The 20709-nt window shown below is 40.4% G+C and overlaps 1 protein-coding gene across 1 annotated transcript in view; it reads right to left on the bottom strand.

Annotated features, from left to right (window-relative positions):
* The window catches only part of LOC109422966 (O-acyltransferase like protein), a 59198-nt gene that overhangs the window by 17139 nt on the left and 21350 nt on the right, over window positions 1–20709 (bottom strand). Inside the window, exon 3 of the mRNA XM_029861564.2 lies at window positions 13806–14050. Coding sequence (XP_029717424.2) covers window positions 13806–14050 — 245 coding nt within the window. The remainder of the gene's footprint in view (window positions 1–13805; window positions 14051–20709) is intronic.

Genomic DNA, 20709 nt, shown 5'->3' with positions numbered 1-20709 from the left:
AGAAGGAATTTTTCGGCCTATCTTGATGCATGGGAAATTCCTTGCATGAATCACCCAAGAAACCGATTTTCTTCGATCACAGTACGCAGTTGCAAAGAAATGACAGTTCAAATGGCAGTCACCGTGGAAAGTTTCTGCCAGGAATCGGTCAAGAAGATTCTTGAGCGATTCTTTTCAAACACCAAACTAGGCTTATTGATGCACTGGCTATTTGCCGACCAAAGCTTAAATCTAAAATGAAAAAAAAAAAGTCGACCAATTGTGCTTATTTAAGGTAGAAAGTTAGAAAACGAACTTCGAATAAATGTATTTTTTTTTTCAAAATGTCTGCAAGCTACACTTTTAAAAAAGACACGGACAACGTCTTCAGCTTTCGGCTGTACAGACTGTTTTAAACTTAACATTAGACAACGGACAACGGAGCATGCACCAGTGGAAACGGGGAAGAAACTATTCTCACGAAAAGTTTCAACGCCCGAAGCGGGAATCGAACCCTCACCCCATAGCATGGTGCGATTATAAGCTTGGTGACCCTAACCGCACGGCTACGAGGCTCCACGCCAACCATCAGGTTGCCTCTGCTTGCATTGATAACCACCAGGATCATTGGCGACTACTTTATTTGCAGTGAGGGATAGTGGTTCTAAGGGAGGGCAACATGCATGACTTCCAAAAACTAACAATGTGACCGCGAGAGGAGAGGCAGAGAGAATGGCGTTGAACCCGTTCGCGCGAGGAGAACTGGTGAGATCGCCACTATGAGGGACTGGTGTACCCACCAGCGAGCAGGCGGCAGAAGGATCTACATGAGGAGCACGAGGCGGCGCATCATCGGCCGAGGAAGCGTAGATAACTGGCGCGGACCTCACGCGGGCGCTGAACCGCAACATGAGCGGTCAACCAAAAATGTTGGAAGTTTCCGATCAGTTGGAGCTGATCAGCTACACGAGTGGGCGGAATAACATCAGCAATAACCTGAAACAGGGCCTGCTGAAGCTCTGCAAATCGCTGACTCTTGCCAAGAAGGAGTATGATTTCCTGGTCGAAATGCGAAGAGCGGCTGACGCCAAGCAAAGAGGAGCGTTTCACCCAAACGGACAGCTTTCACTTCGCAGAGAACATGCGGCCAATGAACTGCCGGACGCTTCTTTGGCCGCATCTCTTGTGCAGGTTTCGACCATGCAGCTCGAGCGGGAGAAAAAGAGAAAAGAAAGGGATGACCAGCGCGGTTGCAAAACGAGCAGGGGCAGGGAAACCAATCCCCAAGAGGCCAACCCTAAGAGGAACGGGGCCAATCGGACTAAGAGAAAGAGAACTATTGGATTACGGTAGGAAAGAAAAAGGTAGTGAGAAAAGTGAAGTCAACCTGCACCGCCGTAACTCTTCTACGACAAGTGTGTTACTTAGGATACTAATGCAGAAGAATGAGGCAGCCAAGAAAGGCACCCCCTATAAAGCACTCTCAAGAGGTATTGGGCGAAAAGTCGCCGGTTGAGGCGACTCTCCAGTGTAAAAATCTGGACAAGATCACCGACGTCGAGGAGCTCGCAGCCGCACTTTAACAACAGTGCGAGGTAGATGCACCAAGCGCATCGATCCGCCTGTGAAAGGGCCCCGCCGGCATGCATATCGCCACCATCAAGCTCCCCGTAGGGGAGGTGAACAAGACGACTGCAGTCGGCAAGTTCAGGTTAGGCTGGTCAGTGTGCTCACTCAGCATATACGAGCCGCAGTGACGTGCTTCAAGTGCTTGAGCAAGGACATAAGTAATGGGCGTGTAAAGGCCCCGACAGGGGCAAACTCTGTAGGAAGTGCGAAATGGAGGGCCATATCGCCAGGGAGTGCAACTCGACACAAAAATACCTGATTTGCACGACGAATAACACAACACGGGCGGAGTTAAATGTCCAGGCACGCGAGGAGGTCGAACCAAATGACGATAAAGTAGGTTACACAGCTAAATCTGAACCACTGTGAAGTTGCACAACAGTTGCTGTGGCAGACAGTCTCGGAGCCAAGTACAGACATCGCCCTACTAGAGGACCCTTACCGCATCCCTCCGATAACAGGAACTGAGTAGCGGATAAGGCTAAGCTAACGGTGATCTGCACAACCTGTCGTTTCCCGAATCCACATCACACGAGGGCTTCGCAATAGTGTATACTACTGCAGTTGTTACGCTCCACCCAGGTGGCTGCTCGACCAGTGCTCAATGCTAGATGCGCTGACAAGCGTGCTAGCGTGATTGAGTCCCGTGGTCACCGGCGGAAACTTTAACGTCTGGGCGATTGAGAGGGGTAGTCGTTCGACTAACGACGCGAGGGGCTGGGCTCTACTCGTAGATATGACTAGACTGAACGTGAATGTCGCAAACGTAGGCGACAGGAAAACCTACAGTAGGAACAGTGCAGAGTCCATCATTGATGTGACCTTCTGGAGCCCGGGTCTAAACCCTAGCTCAAACTGGAGGGTTGACGACGCACAGCCATCACCTGGCGATAAAATACAGAGAGGATCATTGAGGAAGAAGGTCACAGCCGAAGGTCATCGTTCGTCATTGGGGATGGCTGACCTTGCGCTTCGAAGTCGGCGTTTGTGGAGCGATTGCTTATGGAGGGTAACACTGACGATCCATCCAGCGATGATCTAGTCGGAATCTAAAGCGAGCCAAAGCGAGGCCGCTCCGGTAACGAACGACGAGCTCATTGCAATAGCAAAGTCGCTTAAGTTGAGGCTCCGGGTCCGGATAGTATCCCGCCAGTAGCAATTAAGACGGCCATCGAGGCTAGCCATGACATGTTCAGAATGATTATGCAAATTTGTCTTAGCGCTAGTGGTGAACCGAAATTCGAGAGTACCCACAGGCTGATATGCCTTAGGGTGGTCAACGCATACCGCACGGTCTCAAAGGAAGTGGTATTGCGCGCAAACCCCAAAATTTTATTCCCACCTTTGGGTTTCCGCGCCGAAGACCCAGCGCCAGATTCGGCGACAAAGAAAACTGACAGCAGTCGCCGGACAGTTGGCAATCCTGATATTTGACGGCGGCTGCCCGGTAGTCATGGGAGTGGATTGTTGTCACGCAAATAGATCTTTTCGCTGAAATTGCATGTGTATTGAGTTATTGTTGACAGATTTTCTGCAGTGTTAGTATGAAATTCAGCGATTTTCTGTATCGCGTAAGCCTTCGCTGGAAGAAAACGTCATGTTGTTCAGCGAAGCAAGGAAAATTTTCAGTGAAAAAAGCAATATGTGTGCTAGCGGGCCTGATACCTATAGTACTAGTGGTGGCAGAGGGCGAAGAGCAAAAAAGACGCGAGATGGATCACCAGAACATCGTGTATGTTGATATGGTAGAGGAAATGAGATTCCTCCAGCAAGGGTAAACGGTAACACAGACTCATATCAAGCATTTCTAATTGGACGAGCAGGCCCCATTGCAAGGTAAACTTTCACTTGACACAATTCATGTCAGGCCATGGGTGTTTTAGGTGGTATTTGCACAGATTCGAACATGCAAGGTTCCCCCACATTCCAGAATGCACATGCGCAGACTGCGACGAGATTGCGGAGCATATGCTCTTTGAATGCCCACGGTTCATGGAGCAAAAGTCGAGCATGAAAAAAAAAGACAGAGACATGCGGTAAAGATATCATTCCGGACAACATTGTTGAAAGGATATGTACGGAGGTGGACAAGTGGGATTCCGTTACTTCCATGTGCCAAATCGTAGGGGAACTGGGAGTAAGACGCCCACGTTAAGGAAGAGTCCAATTTTAACCACGAAACACTTCATAATACACATTATTTTGACACAAATATGAAGCATCAACAAGTTTCCTTCCAAATGGAAGAAACCATGAAGCAGTTTCATGTTTTACTTCTCAAAAATTCAAATTTGAAACAAAGTTTGATTTTCAACATTTTAGTTGTAATGCGGGGTAAAACATACTTGCGTGCATGGTTTATTGTCAAGTTTTATTGTTCGTGAACGGTATACCGTATATATACAGTCATTACATAACTATGGATCACCTATATTTATGGGTCAATTACATTTAAATGCACAATTAGCTATTTTATCATAAATTTCACAAAATGACCATCGAATGTGTGATTAGTGAACTTATTTTTCATGCAAAGGTGCTATTGCATGGTTCTTATTTGTGTTCTGTACAATTTATGCCAAAATTTGGATGTAAATGGCTTTTTAATGTAATTAACTAGGGATGGACATTTTATCCCACACATGCCTCAGAAGTTTGGACCTTTGTAAAAAACTTATAAGGGTCAAATCCGATACTTTTTTCGCCTGAAACACAAATAATGGAAGCGTGCAAATCAATTATGGGGATAGCGAGAAGAAATTTCATGTAAATTATGTAAAAAGTTCAAAAATTTGACATGTCAAAATTACATCAAAAGCAACCAAAAGCAATTTTGGTGTTTTGTACAATTTTTATGGTAAAAATATGTAAACTCAAATGCTAAGAAGCATTTTTATTCTTACTTTAACGATTCCATTTGAAAAAAAAAAGTACAAAAAATAACGTGATTTGCCTAAAACAAAGGAGGCGCATCTTGCCCCCTATGGGCGTTATGGCCGCAGTTCCCCTACTTGAACTACAGAGAAAATGAGAGGTCGACCAACAGCAAGTTGAGTTGGTCCCCCTTCCCATCCGGCAGCTTGAGTCCAACGGGTAGTGGTGACATGCCACCTTCTTAAGGACCCAGCGTCTCCACCTGCGTAAACAGGCTTATAGACTTCAAGTGAGTGAAGTGACGAACCCGATCATTTGAAAATATTGTAAACCATGCGCCCCCATTGGACGTGAAGTTGATTTTTCAATTACGTGCTGCCAGATAGTGTTTCCCCGTCCCAATCCTTTCCCTTAGGGCCGCAACTGGTATAGGTAGATAGCAGCTGCACCCATGTACGACCCAGGGGGTCGTATGGCAGGAGCTTTACAAGCTTCATGGATCCTAGGAATGACTTCGGAACTGTTACCACGCACTGTAAACAAACCGATCTACCCAGAGGTGGTCAAAGTTGGGCTCACGCGGGTTACCCAGATCCTCTACTGTGTTTCCAATGCTTCGATTATGGTCACCTAAAAAATACTGTACTCATCCTCCGCGGTGCTACAATTGATCACAAGCACAGTCTAGTTGCAACCTAAGTGGGCCCAACTTTGACAACCTTTGGGTAGACGGCACACTGGAGTAACAGGGTCCAATTCATGGCCAACACGTTTTAACACGTTTCTATGGTGTATTATGTATGTACTAGCGATAAAATTGTGAATTTAGATATTAAGGAAGCATTTTGGATTATATTATATTAATCCACTTAAAGGCTAGAAATGATTTCTTATAACGTTTGTTTATCACCCCCAAAAATCACTTGAAGCGTCGAACATTTTTATTTGACAACAGAGTACTGAGAAATAATTATATTTCCATGAAAAATATTGTTTGGAAACAAGGGCCACCTCGTTTCATAGAAATTCTCCTAGAAGTGTGAGAGAAATTCAATTCTTTTATAAGTGTAGATAACGTGTTTATGTCTTCAGCAAAGTTGTAAGGAGTGTCATAATTGGGAACCCAAGTAGCACAACATGTTACATAATAGTTTAAAATTCACTTTTAATGCTTATTCGGAAGTATTTTTCTTGTTATATTGACTTAAAACAGAACACCTATATAATCAAAACAGCGCAAAAAATGGCGGCTTATAAAACATATTATATCTTATAATAATGTTTTTGAATACACTTATAGAACTTAAAATGACATTCACAGTACGTTCAAATCAACGCTTGAGTAATTATTAGTTGTAATTTAGTTACTTATGTACAATAAAAGCTTGGAAAATACGATCCTAATATAACCTTATTTAGAAGTTGTACATAAGCTGCTTTCAAGTGATATAACTAAAAAAAATACACTAATATTTCATAGCATATGCAAATGTTGAGATTAAGCTATTTCTAAGTGAAATTACTTACGATCATAACTCATCTAGAAGAAAATCAATTTAAATGTAGAAAATTTGTGAAAAAATATTCACAAATTCATTTAATTTTTTCAACCCGAAAAAAGTTTCTAAGTGATGGCTTCTTTTCATAGCTATTCAAATAAAAAAATCTGAATTGGATATTACTCAATGGTGCATACAAATGTGTTTCATGCGGTTCAAGATTTATCGTGAAACCACAGTTTTTACTTGCCCGTGAATTAAGCGCCACTGAATTGAATTGAAAAAATAACATGTCCCAACCAATTATTACTGCTTTGTGAATATTTATTTTAAATCCACATGCAGAAGCAATATGGCAGATTGGCGAAAGACCTACAGTGCCGTTCAAAGTGTTCTAAACAACTTCAACCACATTTTTGATTAAACCTACAATCGGAATCACAATAATTCATTCTAACAGTGCCTCGAATAAAACATTAATATGAAAATTGTGCAATTGTACTGTAAATAATAGTTTTATTTGCAAAATAGAAAAAAAATTAAAGCTAATTTATTTCACATTTTCATGTAAACCAAAAATATGTAGACAAGTTTTTGATCGGTACTGTTACTAAAAAACTTATCCATTTCTACAAATTTTCATTATCATTATGAAGTTGAAACAACGTTGAAATTGCATTATGACAGCTATCCAATAATAGATTGTGGATGTAGTTTTAAATAACATTTGTAATACGTCTCGATAGCGTTAATTCAACACGCGCATATCAAAATATTTGATTACAACATGAGTATAACTATATTAGAACTTATTCTTTAGTGAGGCTAGGATTTTTTTTTTTTTTTTAAAAGACGCGAACACCGTCTTCAGCCAGAGGCTGTACAGACTGTGGATACTGTACAGTACAGAGACTGTACAGATACCGTGGAAGATTGTAAGTTTGTAAGATGCAACCTTGGACAATGACAAAAACAAAACTTAAGTCAACACTCATGGTGATGAACTATACAAATTCGGTGAAAGAATATTGAAAAGATACATACACACATGTACTGCCCATAACCGCATAACAGTAACATTCGACAAAAGTAGGCATTGGAGAAAATGGAACCCAAAGTTGCAACTTTGAATAGTATAGGAATGAATCGAAATTTTAAAAAATTCTCATAAATTTTTCATCAGTCGTATAGCAATCTAATTTTCTACAGCAGTTCCTGCATGCTGGGAGAATTGTCAAAAAATAAATCGAACCTCAGTATGATTGATGTCACGCTTTAAAGCCAATCTTTTTTCCTAGTGTGACTGTTATGCGGTCACATTACTCAATGAGGCAAAATGACTTGGTATGATTTCATAAATCCTAGAACAAACTTGATTTTTTTATTCAGGTGGTCGAAAGCACTTGTGATTTGATGATGATCCCCGATATTAACTCAATACCAGTAAAATATGCAAATGTTACAAATATGCAGTTATGGGCAGTGTACTAAAATTAGACACAGGCTATCATCTATGATAAATCAAGAAACTAATAAAAATGGAGTTCACATACAAAAAGGAAACAACAGGGAACAAACTCACCGGATGATACAATTCAGCTCACTCTCCCTGTTCACTCTCGACTGCAGCACGCTAGAAGACTCATGCATGTTCACTCGTTCAAACCACTCACTCGATCTCCTCTTTTCTTGCAGCCAAAATCGCACACATTCCCAACGACCGCAATCGACCCGAACGCGATGCCGAATCTATGGCCATGCTGCTTCTGGCACTGTAGTCGAAAAAAAAACACTTTTCCCCCCGCAAATCCCAACATTCCCAACGATCGCGCGTGACCCGAACACGATGCTGACTGGATGGCCTGCTGCTGGCACTGTAGCCGAAAAAAAAGCACTTTTTCCCCCGCAAATCCCAACATTTCCAACGACCGCGCGCGACCCGAACACGATGCTCTTATAGTGCCCTGGAAAAAACATCAAAACTGAAAAATTAATCATGGATTAAAATTTTAGGAGTTTGAACATGATGATAGAATCCGTGTGGAATATATCAGTTTGAATTTTCCTGGTTTCCATGGCATTTTAACACAACTTTATACATAAAAGTAAGTTCGTGGAGTACTGAGTGAAAAACTATATAACTATAAGCTATAAAAAACAATATTTATCTGAAAATATTTCATTAACGGTGCATCAACATAAGATTACATGCTACAAATAGTGAGCTCTTTATTTGAGTTGTTTTTGATTTTTTATAACAAATTTTGAACACAACAGCTCTTGCTACATTAGTTTACTACTGCATTGCATACATTTAGGCGTTTAACGGTGCATGGAGATTTCTGCCCAAATTTACTAAAGTAATTCCATTTGACACATTTTGTTAAGAGATAGAAGACCAGATTTGTATTCTGCTATGATCTATCTACCAAGAACAAGTGGCCGTTCATTGAAAAAGTAGTCGAAACGAAGTTGCTTTTTCGAAATTAAGCCTAAATTGTAACTAAAAACTAGGCAAAAAGGTGTAAATTTCAAAATGATTTATTTTTTCGTCTGCTACTTTCTGGTACCCGTTCTCTTGCGATTCACAAAGGATATGCCTTATTTTTTATTGTAATTTTATCCAGATCGCGGAATGCTGCAGAATCTGAAAACTTTTTGAATGCTGAAAATCGTTCAAAATTGACAAAAACATGATTTTGGAAACTCTTCTGTAAGAGAGCAAATTAAATGAAACCAGGTGAAGTTTTTTGTTTAAATGATACACCCTTATCAGGAGAACTGTGTTACATACTCAGTTATTTTTTCAAATAGTCAATATTTCGATAATTGAAGTTCTCCCGATGAGTTATGATGCAAATGTAAAAAACAGTAGAGAATATCGTCAAATTTCGACATTTATTCTTAAAAAATATGCATCCCAAAGTATTTTATTGATTGCCACATGATGAAGCATTACTTCATTTATCTTTAAAAATATTAGACTCTGGAAAACCCTGAAAATTTTTTTCGACTTATGGCCAGGAATTTGGCCCATTTACGCCTGTGTGGACCGGTTTGTTGAAAGTCAAGATGAGCGTGGTCATGAAACAAGAAAAGCATGAAAAGGAATTCCCCGAGAATTAAGAATTATTCTTAGAGAAATCCTAGAAGGATCTCGTGAAAGATTGCCGTAAGGAACCTACTCGGGAGGGTTCTTAACATTAAATTTTAGCATGTAAGGGAATCAATAATAAAGGCCTTGATCGCTGTTATGAGGATTGCATCCTTCCTGTCCGTTACCAAAACACAAAGATTTGGGACTAATCTCTGACTCTTAGACAAGATTGACGCAATTCTCCAACGGTCGAGTGCTGTTCTGGCCACGTCCCTGCGACAGCTGATGGATGGGAAAGGAAGATTAGTTTGGCTATACTTTAACATCATCTTATTTACAGAAAGTGGCCAAAATGTTTGGGATTGGCAACTTTTTAATTATTCATAGAGTGCATCAAAAATTCTCAAATATGTACATCATTATTAAAAAAACTTGAGCTCAGTTGGTTTAATCTTTCGCGAAGCTTGAACCATTATCGTAAACACAATTTTTTAGACAACCAATTTTCAAACTGTCATATCTCGGAGACCAGTGAACCTAATCGAATGAAATTTTTACAATTTATGTAACCATTCGAGAACTTCGTCCAAAACTACTACCAAATGTCATTTTTTAGAGCTTGCTGTACAGAAAACTTTACGCAAAATTGGAAATCTGTGCTCGACATATTTACAAATTGCGTACTTTGGTTGGCATCAAGAACATGTTGTCTGAAGCAAGATTTAAGAAATTCCAAGTCTCTTTCCTCTTCTTTATGGCTCTACGTTCCCACTGGAACTTGGCCTGCCTCTCTCAAACTTAGTGTTCTTTGAGCACTTCCACAGTTATTAGCTTTCTTTGCCAGCCATTGCATGAATTAATACATTGTAAGGTAAGCACAATGATACACTATGCCCAGAGAGTCGAAAAAAATTTCCGACCGGAACGGGAATCGAACTCGCCGTCTCCGAATTGGCGATCTAAAGCCTTAACCACTAGGCTAACTGGAGACCCCATTTGCAAGATATAATTGCCACCAATATTTTGCCAAAAACCCCGAAATTGTTCTACACGTTCTTACATGTACTTTTAGAAACTTAAGTTGAAATTAAGTATACCGTAAACCGGGGTCAAATTGATCAGCGGGGTGAAATTGATCACTCGGGTACTACATTGTAATTCCTTTCTAGGAACTCTTAACCGTCGTAATGATCTTAAACTTTCTACGTCATCTGATTCGTAGATATCTAGAGATGAGTGTAGACTTTTATTTTTTTAGAAAAAAGTTAGTTTTGCCTTATTTTTTCAGGAATTTGCAATGTATTTATCATTTAGCTGAAATCATTGCTGCTAAACATTCAATTGCTAATAGGACTTCCCGTGAATTCTCTGTTTTAACATTTTTGTGGGGCCTTGGTTGGGATGTTAAGCAGCAAATCAGAACATGAAATTGTTATAAAAAGTTCATTTTATGAAGAAATAGTAATTTATTGTAATAGAAATAACTTATTTCAAATGAAATTGCCTACCTTTAGGCGTTTAAACGGAAATTTCGAAATTTAATTTTGCATTTAAAGTATTACATTCACTAGTTGTAAGATTTTAGACGCGTTATTCGGTTTTAGAAGAGCAAAATTAAGCGGTGAAGGAAATTTTCCTTTCCAACCGATGCTTAATTGTATACTGATCAATTTCGCCCCAAAGTGGCATTTCCAATATTTTGATATTTGAAGTTATTTAACTTAAAGTTTAAATTTGTTGAACAAAATTCTGTCACATAGTTCCATGGAGATCCACTGGGTACTGGTTTTACAGAAATTCTTTTGGCAATATTTGAACAGGCACTGATGTTATCCGCAAAAGTTGTTTTGAAGTGATCAATTTGACCCCGGATTACGGTACTTTTCATGACACATTCGTGAATTGATTGCTTTTTATCTCTGTTTCTATTATTTTGTAAAGATATATTATTTTATTTATATTTCTGTACGCTTTTATCTGCAACGTAATAAGTAATATTAGATCAGCCAGGGGAAAAAACCTTCATGACTTGAAAAACATTAAAATACGACGGAAAGTTGAATATTTTCAGTAAAATGTATAGTATAATCGTTGTATCTTAAAATGGTAGCATTTAGCAATATTTTGTCGTGAACCATTCCTCAACTTGGGCCGAAAACCAGTTTTGCAGGGATGTTTTCGATCAACTGGCAATCGTTTGACTCATTTGTCCATAACTCAGTTCAGAAACCTAATATTGAATTGTGGTGTTCGGCAAAGTTGTAGATTAGTGTTTTTTCTACAATTATCACCAAGGACGTCATATTCTAACTTTTATATATACGGCGCTAGAGCACTAATACCACCAACTCATACTAAACGATCGAAAAATCCGATCGTTTAGTATGAGTAGCTGGTACTACATAACACTTTAACGACGTAAATATTAGAGTTAGAATATGGCGTTCTTGGTGATAATTGTAGGAAAAATACTAATCTACAACTTTGCCGAACACAACTTTCCAGTATAGGGATTCTGAACTGAGTTATGAACAAATGAGTCAAACGATTGTCAAGTGATCGAAAACACCCTTGTTGAAGTGTGTTGTCTAGTCTAGTCTAGACTAGTCTACACATACACAGCCATTCATTGATAGAATCCTGGAAAATGAAAGAATCGACTACTTCTATCATTTTTCTTGTCATTATCAATGCTTGCAGCACATCGGAGATGTAGTGCAAGAATTGAAGCGGCCAGGCCTACTGTGCAGCGTCCACATCAAACATTGATGCCACAATAAAGCTATAGAACGGGGACATCTCGTACCAACCGCTCAGCATAGTATGTAGTATGAATGTTAATTAAATTCGTTGGGAGTGACTTTGCTAAGAAGGTTAATGTCACTCCGTCGGTGCTCTTCTTCCTGGGATGGGACATAGGAATTTGAGCCTCATGTCCAAGCTCGAAAGCCTAGGCTTAAGCGCCATTACTCGCTCTCTGAAACGAGAAAAAGTATGATGACTAGCGTGGTTCAAAAAATCGTTTTTGCTCCACACCGCTTATTCGATTCCTAACCAGATTATATGCCTTCTCACAAAATTTGAGCTCATTTGGTTGAAAATTGAGACTGCACAAGCCCGTCAAAGTTTGTATGGGAATTACTATGGGAAAACGATGTTTTTCATTCAATCAACCGTAGCATTTCCCCACGTGCCCTAGTGGGTTAGTCGACCCTTGGTAATCCTAGGCTACTCTATCAGCTACTACTTTGCCGAAGACCGTATTCAAATCGGACGCCTCAATGGTTTTATATGTTTTATTTTATATACTAAAAAATACCACAGTGTATTTTCTTCTTCTTCTTGGCGTAACGTCCTCACTGGGACAAAGCCTGCTTCTCAGCTTAGTGTTCTATGAGCACTTCCACAGTTATTAACTGAGAGCTTCCTCTTCCAATGACCATTTTGCATGTGTATATCGTGTGGCAGGCACGAAGATACTCTATGCCCAAGGAAGTCAAGGAAATTTCCTTTATGAAAAGATCCTGGACCGACCGGGAATCGAACCCGTCACCCTCAGCATGGTCATGCTGAATACCCGTGCGTTTACCGCCTCGGCTATATGGGCCCACAGTGTATACGTTCTCCAAATAGTCCTAAGAATTAAAAAAAAAATACTGGAGATAACACATCAATTGGACAAACCCTTTCTGAGATTTATTTGTTTGAAAATGTTCAATATAAGCCACAGCTGCAGAGGCTTGGGATGGGTGTTCAGCAGACCATGATGAAAGAGACAGGTTCGAGTTCTGGTCGGTCCAGGAACTTTTCGTTATGGTACTTGACTGCCACACGATGTACACATGCAAAATGGTCATTGACAGAAGAAGTTATCATCTCAGTCATCTCAATAACTGTTGAGCTGAGAAGCAGGCTTTATCCCAGTGAAGACGTTACGCCAAGAATAAGAATGCTTATTAGCAAGAATCAAAATGACCATTTGATGATGAAAATTGTCCCTTTTAGTCATGAAAAACGGTTATTAAATTTTGAAACGAAAAAAATACAAAAATAAAATTTAAACAAAAAATCGGCATTTTTAGTGGAAATGCTCTGCTTAGTAGTAAAGAGAGAGGGCTGATCAACATAATTAACTTAGATCCTGATGAACTTGTTATCCTTGGCGAGTCTTAAAGATTCTGTCACCAGTTGATCGTGATCTCACAGCTTCATCATCTCTTCAGTTGAATACCACAACAATGACGCCATGAAGAAAAGTTGTTCTACAACTCCCAACCGGGCGGCGCGCGCAGACGAGCCCCCTGTTGGAATAATTCACACGATAATTACAGATTAATATGGCAAAAACGAATGCCAAATAGGCATTTAGCGATAAAACGTGCAGCCTTCGGCGGCGCACAAGGTTCGCCCTAGGCGCACTGGCACTGCTTTATTGGTTAGGGTCCATCCATAAAATACGTAGACTCTTAGGGGAATGTGATTTGGCTAACGTCTAGGGTCCATACAAATTTCGAAAATTGTTTATGGACAAAAGTCTACTAGAGAGGGTTCTGAGATGACCAGAAATCAGTCTACGTAGTTTATGGACTGCGCAGTAAACTATCACAGTGTGCAACAGGTTTCGAGCTCATTACAAGGGTACAATTTACGGTGGAAGGCGGCCTTACCTGCGGCACCTGAACGAAACACTAATAACGAGATTATCAATGAAGTGACTTCATACTTACATCGTCGAGCTGACTGGTGAGAATTCCACGCGATTGTGCCAAGCTGAGCACGTGCTGCAGGAAAACAGCATTGGAGACGACAGTCGGTTGGATGGCGGCAAGACAGTACTGTCCCTGTAGATGCTGCTGGTCGGCGGCGTTGTTTTTCTCGCCGCCGCTTATCCTCAGACACTGATCGTAGTCGCCGAACTGGTTTACGTTTCCATTCAGAATGCCGGAATTCAGCTTTGCGCTGGAGTCGTGCACTATGGGAAGAGGGGAAACGAAAGAGGTTACAATTTATGCTGAGTACATACTAATATACTGTATGTATTTGTTTTTTTTTTTTTATTAATTACTAATTAAATAAGAACGAAAAAAAAGGATTCCAAAACCGTTGTAAAAAGCATCAACATAATCTTCACCTTCTTGACATAACGTTCTCATTAGGGCATATCCTGCTTCTCAGCTTTCTATGGGAACAGAAATTGATTGAGAGCTTTACCTGCGAATGGCCATTTTGCATTCGTATGTCGTGTGACAGGCTGAATATAACTGCTGTGTGATGATTTCGAGCAACAAAATTCATCCCCTACTGTGCATAGGGGGATAGGGATTTTGGTGCACTAGATGAGGGAATTTTGCTACAGAAAAGATTTCGCTCTTAGCGGTTTGGGATGTGGCCAAGGGGTTTCTGGGCTTCCAGCAGAGCCTGAAAATAAGGGTTTCTGGGGTCTTTTGGGGCTTAGGAATTTGAAACTTCTTTCCAGAGTTTAAAATTTTCATTTTCAATGAGTGAAATCAACTTGAATTTTGAAAATTCTGATCATTAAAAATAAAATATTTTCACTTATCCATTCGTTTTTCTGTCACTGACAATTTTCACTGAGAAACAAAACTAGACCATAACTCCCGATTAAAGTTCCACTCACCACGAAACTTGGGATAGTAGTTAATTGGAACACTAACCATCTGTTCCATTTGTTCATTAACCCTCTAATACCCAACCCCGCCTTTGGACCGGGTATTGTTTGAGCATTTTTGTAATTTTCGTTTCGTGGAAAATCAAAGTCGAGTCAAGTACAAGACACTGAAGACGACCTTACAGTTGAGGTCGAAATACGTATCTGTCAAAGGATGCAAATTCTTAGTGGAATTCAAAGGAACCGTACTTAACCCGATTTTCTTTTATTTACAGATATTCCCCTAACAAGCCCAGGTTAATCATCATCAAAACTTTTATATTTTTGGCTGATATTTAAGACTGTTTTGTATATCTCAAAATGGTTTTGGTGTATTTTAAAGCGTATTTACATTTTTTTTTTGAAATCATTCAAAAATTGAAGTTTTTGTCACCTTCTAGAAGTCATTGTTTATTTTGTGTTGAATCGCTACAATTATAAATTTTTCCCAAATTATTCTATCGTAGTTTTATAGTTTAAAGAAATCGAATACACTCTAAAATTATCTATCTATATATATAAAAATGCAGTGGCATACGTGGGACTGCACATAACTTGCGAACGGATGGTCCGATTTGGGTCGTCTAAATTTTGTTCTGATAGTTTTCACCCAAGGAAGGTTAATGAGACAAAAAACATGGAAAAATTAAAAGTTTTTTGAAAATCGGGTTTTCGTGCATTTTGAACGGGGACTTGGACTTGACTAGGGACTTGAAATGTCAAAAAACGCAGTAGGCAAGACAAAGTTTGCCGGGTACAGCTAGTTTTCCTTAAAATTACACGGAAAATAAAAATTTGCATGAAAAAATAATTAAATTAAAAGATTTCAACAATTATCATAAAATCTCAAAATGTTTTCATCTCAAAAAATCCGTAATAGGCTTCCAGGAAAAATATAAAACTGTGGAGATGTTCAAAAATAAAAATTAACAAAATCAAAAATTGAAATTCACGAAATCGAGAATAAAAAAGAATCACCTTCCAAAACATGTTTAAATCGATTTAAGATGACGAAAAATGATATTTTGATCAAAATCAAAAATGTGGGTACATATTAGAGGGTTAGAAGTCGAATTTTGTGTTTGTTAACATAAATTGATTATTTTACGATGTGCAAAAATATACTCATGATAGAGAATTGAATGAAGAAAGAGAGGCATTCAGCTGACAATGAATGCGGCAAAACACGAATGATAAAATGAGAATGTCATTTTTCATTTTGAATCTTCGAATGTTTTACTCTCTGCGTTGTTTTGGAGGGTCAGAGAAGAAACACTCTTCTATGTACACCATCACCGGTATTCTCTGGCACCACCTTATGGTAAATATTACTTTGAAGGGGCGGCGGCCCATGCTATGCGCACCGCGCTGCGTGAATCGGAGATCCCTAGGACTCCCTGAAACCCTCCCTAAGGCAATCTGTGACTTCCATGTAGCCCCCTAGGATCCCCTGAAACACTTCGTATACTTTCTGGAACGCTCCTGATCCCCCCTATGAGACTCTCTGAAACGTCCCCGAGACCCCTAGAACCTCCCTGAAGCGCTCTGTCTGAGACTCCCTGAGATCCCCTAAAAACACTCTGGAACCCTCTAAAATGCCCTTGGAACTCCAGTGATATCCTGTGAATCGCCCCTGAAACCTTCTGGAACTCCTCTGAAATAGTCTTTTGTACAGAATGAGGAAATCTGCTATTTAGGATGCCTTCGAGAGGGAGGAGCATTCTCATTAACCACCATCGTTACATAAACAAAATGACCGTTGGATGGACACTGAATGTGTTCCGAAATCAGATGGTTTATTTGGGATTTTTCGACTGGAACTGGATCTTATTGCGTAGAAACGGCTATCTCAGTCTTAATTTACGACGATTTATTTTATTCTACCCGACGTTTTCCCTTGAAAAAGTCCAAAACCCATGGCCGAAAGCTGGGCTTGTTTTTGAGGCATCTGCTTCGCGTTTCATGCGGGTGTACAGCTCTGCCACCGTTCCAAATGTTCTGGCAATAATGTCCATGTCGTCCGCAAAGCACACAAATTGTCCGAATTTTGTGAAAATCGTTCCCCGGCTGTTGAGCCCGGCTGGTCGCATCACACCTTCCAGAGCGATGTTGAAGAGTAGGCATGAGAGTCCGTCACCTTGTCGCAGTCCCCGGCGAGATTCGAATGAACTGGATAGTTCACCCGAAACTTTTACGCAGTTTTGAACACCATCCAACGTTGCTTTAATCAGTCTAGTCAGCTTCCCAGGAAAGCCACTTTCGTCCATGATTCTCCAAAGCTCTGCGCAGTCGATACTGTCGTATGCCGCTTTGAAGTCGATGGGAGTTAGGACCTGATATTCACGGCATTTCTCTAGGATTTGCCGTACGGTAAAGATCTGGTCCGTTGTCAACCGACCGTCGATGAAGCCGGCTGGATAACTTCCCACGAACTCATTTGTTTTAGGTGGAAGACGAAGATGATCTGGGATAGGACTTTGTAGGCAGCATTCAAAATAGTGATCGCCCTGAAGTTCTCACATTCCAAATGGTCACCTTTCTTGTGAATGGGGCAGATTACCCCTTCCTTCCACTCCTCCGGTAGCTGTTCGCTTTCCCAGATCCTGACTATCAGCCGATGCAGACAGGTGGCCAACTTTTTTGGGCCCATCTTGATGAGTTTGGCTGCGATAACATCCTTACCAGCTGCTTTGTTGGTTTTGAGCTGGTGAATGGCATCCTTAACTTCCTTCAGCGTGGGAGTTGGTTCATTTCCGTCCTCCGCTGCACTGGCATCGTCGTTTCTTCCGTTGCCGTGAGCTCCCGTGCCTACGTTCTCCACGCCGATCATGTGCTGATCGAAGTGTTACCTTTCGATCACCTCACGTCCGTCCGTCAAGAGGCCTCCGTCTTTATCTCTGCATATTTCGGCTCGCGGCACGAAGCCGTTGCGGGATGCGTTGAGCTTCTGATAGAACTTCCGTGTTTCTTGGGAACGGCACATCAGTTCCAACTTTACAGTAATATTTCGCCAGGATTTGGGAATATACCCTGTAGCAAAAACTAGAAAACGAGTAGTTTTTTCAAAACTTGTTTGTAATAAACAAATCTCTTCTGAAGCAAAATAGGTTAAATCCCTTCTGCCCCAGGAGATTTGAAAGGAGCAAAGCTATTTAGTGCCCATTCAATCGACTCTATAGTTACAATACTCCGAGACGAAGCCAGAGAATCATAACTGCAAGAAAGGACATCAGGTTCATCCGAAGATATAATATCCACACATCCGGGGAATAAACATTCCGAAACTTCCTCATCAGAGGAAGTGAAATCACCATTTGGCAAACAAATTCGTTCACTTGAAAATTCTTAGATTTTGCTTGATTTTGTTCAACCGACTGACTTCATTCAAACTGGAAACATTTGTACAAAGGTTTTTTCCAGCCGGATCGTGCAGTAGAACTAAGTCCTGAATGCCTCCGATCCAGCCGAACGTCGAAAATGTAAATATGTTTGTACCGTAATCTGGGGTAACATTGATCGTTATTATTAGATCTTTTAAATGGTTTCCTTGCACAAGCAAATGTTACATGTTTTATATTTTTAAAACAAGCATCTCTTAGTACCTCAGAGTACTGCACAACGGTGTTTTGTCCAATTCCATCCGGGTCGTTGCTGGAGCGAAGCAAGGATGTATATTGTATTCTATCACCGCTACTGTTCCTCATCGTAATCGACGAGATCCTGGTAGGTGCGATTGACCGTGAACCAAATCGTGGATTGCTGTGGCAGCCCATTACCATAGGTTGCTCTCCTAGCTTTACGGCGCTTTGAAATGCAGAGCAAGCTCGATGATCTTGCCAATCGCTCCTCAGCGGCAGGTCTTACCATCAACGTCAACAAGACCAAATCGTTGGATGTAGACACGGTCAACCCTTCCAGCTTTACGGTAGCTGGGCAATCAGTGGAGAATGTTGAATCCAATATCTTGGTAGCCAAATGGCGTCCGATGGTGGTACCAAGATCGACATAGGTGCACGGATCAAGAACGCGAGGGCTGCTTTCGCGAGTTTGAGAAATGTATGGAAAAGCAACCAGATCAGTCGACGTACCAAAATCCGAATTTTAACTCGAACATGAAACCTGTGCTGCTATACGCCAGTGAAACCTGGTGTGTATCAGCGGAGAACACTCAACGGCTGCAGGTCTTCATCAATAGATGCCTGCGGTATATGATTCGTGCATGGTGGCCTCACAATTGGATCTCCAACGTGGAGCTCCATCGTCGATGCCATCAAAAGCCGATAGCGACAGAAATTCTGGAGCGAAAGGGTAGGTGGGTCGCCACAAGCAAGCGTTAGATTGGAACCCAGCAAGACTCGCAGCAGAGGCAGACCCAGAGGCTCATGACGGCGCAGCCTCAACAACGAAAACAAGCAAGTCGGCAGAAATTTGACCTGGCCACAGGTCAAGGCGATGGCTGGCAATCTCCCAGGATGGAGATCTTTCAATTCGGCCCTCTGCACCACCGTGGGTGCCCAGGACTGAAAGTAAGTAAGTACCTCTTAGTATGAGTTAAGGTACTTTGAAGAGTATTCCGAAACTTTTAAAGATGTTTTCGAAATCTTATTATTGAATTTATTGATTTGGGGTAACATTGATCACCTAAATAAATAACATTCGTTTATGTTAAAAATACCCTTACTTATAAATTCGGGGTCTCTGATTTCGAATATTGTGCCGACAACACCCCTCGGTGCAGTGGCGCCGCCGACGGCCGTTCCTGAAAACCGACAGATGTGACAGAAGGCCGTCGAGACTTCAAGACGGCCGTAGGATGGGAAATGAAATGCAAGTCATCATCGCGCTGTTTTGATGTGATCTACTGCAGTGTACGATATCACTTCGATTTATTTGTTAAAACTATTTCTCTATTTCTAAACAACAATTACTAAATTACTAAGTGAAGCTAAAGTGTGTGAATTAAAATTATTGTATTTGATTGTAAGTAGAAGTAAGGTACGATTGAATTTAAACTAAATGCAATTCCTAATTTGTAGCAAACACACAATCACCGGCAATCGATACGATTCTTCCTAGTTTCCCAAAACGTTCACTAAAATCGTAAGTAAATGTAGCAATCGATCCAAAAGTTTGAGAATTAATAAAATGATATTTATAGCTTGACGCTTACACGATACCCAAGGAGTTTGCTATCAAGATTTGGTGTGACATTACTCCACCCCCAACAAATATGTTGCCAATTCTTACAAGTTATGTATTTTTTTTTGAGTTATTTTAAGATTAAAACTTGGATTAAAATCCTTTAAACCAAGATAAACGCCCAAACGGATTTAAGGACTACTCTCAATAAATTGTCTATTCAAATTAAAAGGATCATTTTCAGAAAAGATTAGCTTATGGATTTTGATTCTGGGATATAATATTGAGCGATTAAAGTGATTTTGAATTTCACATTTTGGCTAGTGTTCATGCCAAGCATGAATCTTTGAGAATGTGTACGATAGCGATACGGAACACAGTTAAGAAAAAATCGATTTATTCAAAAGTTTATAAAACTCAATTTTCATGATTTTTTTATAACTTGGTAGCTAAGCAATGACAGATAACGAAATGCTATTCACGAGCAGCAACCGATGTAGGGTGCCTGTACCAGTTATCGCACCACCTAAGAAAAACTATTTCTACAAAAATAAGAAAAAGACCGACGAATGTAAACAATAAGTCAAATGATTGATTTGTTTTAATACTTTACAGGAAAAATATAGAAACGGAGCCAAAACTACTTTTAGTATTTATTACGGCGTGTGCCAATGATAGGAACCCTGTACCAGTTATGGACACATTTGTTAATTTGGGTTCCACTTCGCACTATTTACATGCATTCCTTATGGGAGTTGCCATAACTGGTACACTATGGCGAAATAGGGTGCAAGGAGGCCGAAAAGTTAAGGAAAATGATTTGT

Source organism: Aedes albopictus, chromosome 1, assembly GCF_035046485.1.
Source record: "Aedes albopictus strain Foshan chromosome 1, AalbF5, whole genome shotgun sequence".
NCBI lineage: Eukaryota > Metazoa > Arthropoda > Insecta > Diptera > Culicidae > Aedes > Aedes albopictus.
Note: the sequence above shows the minus strand (reverse complement) of the source record. Positions and strands in the feature narration are given on the sequence as shown.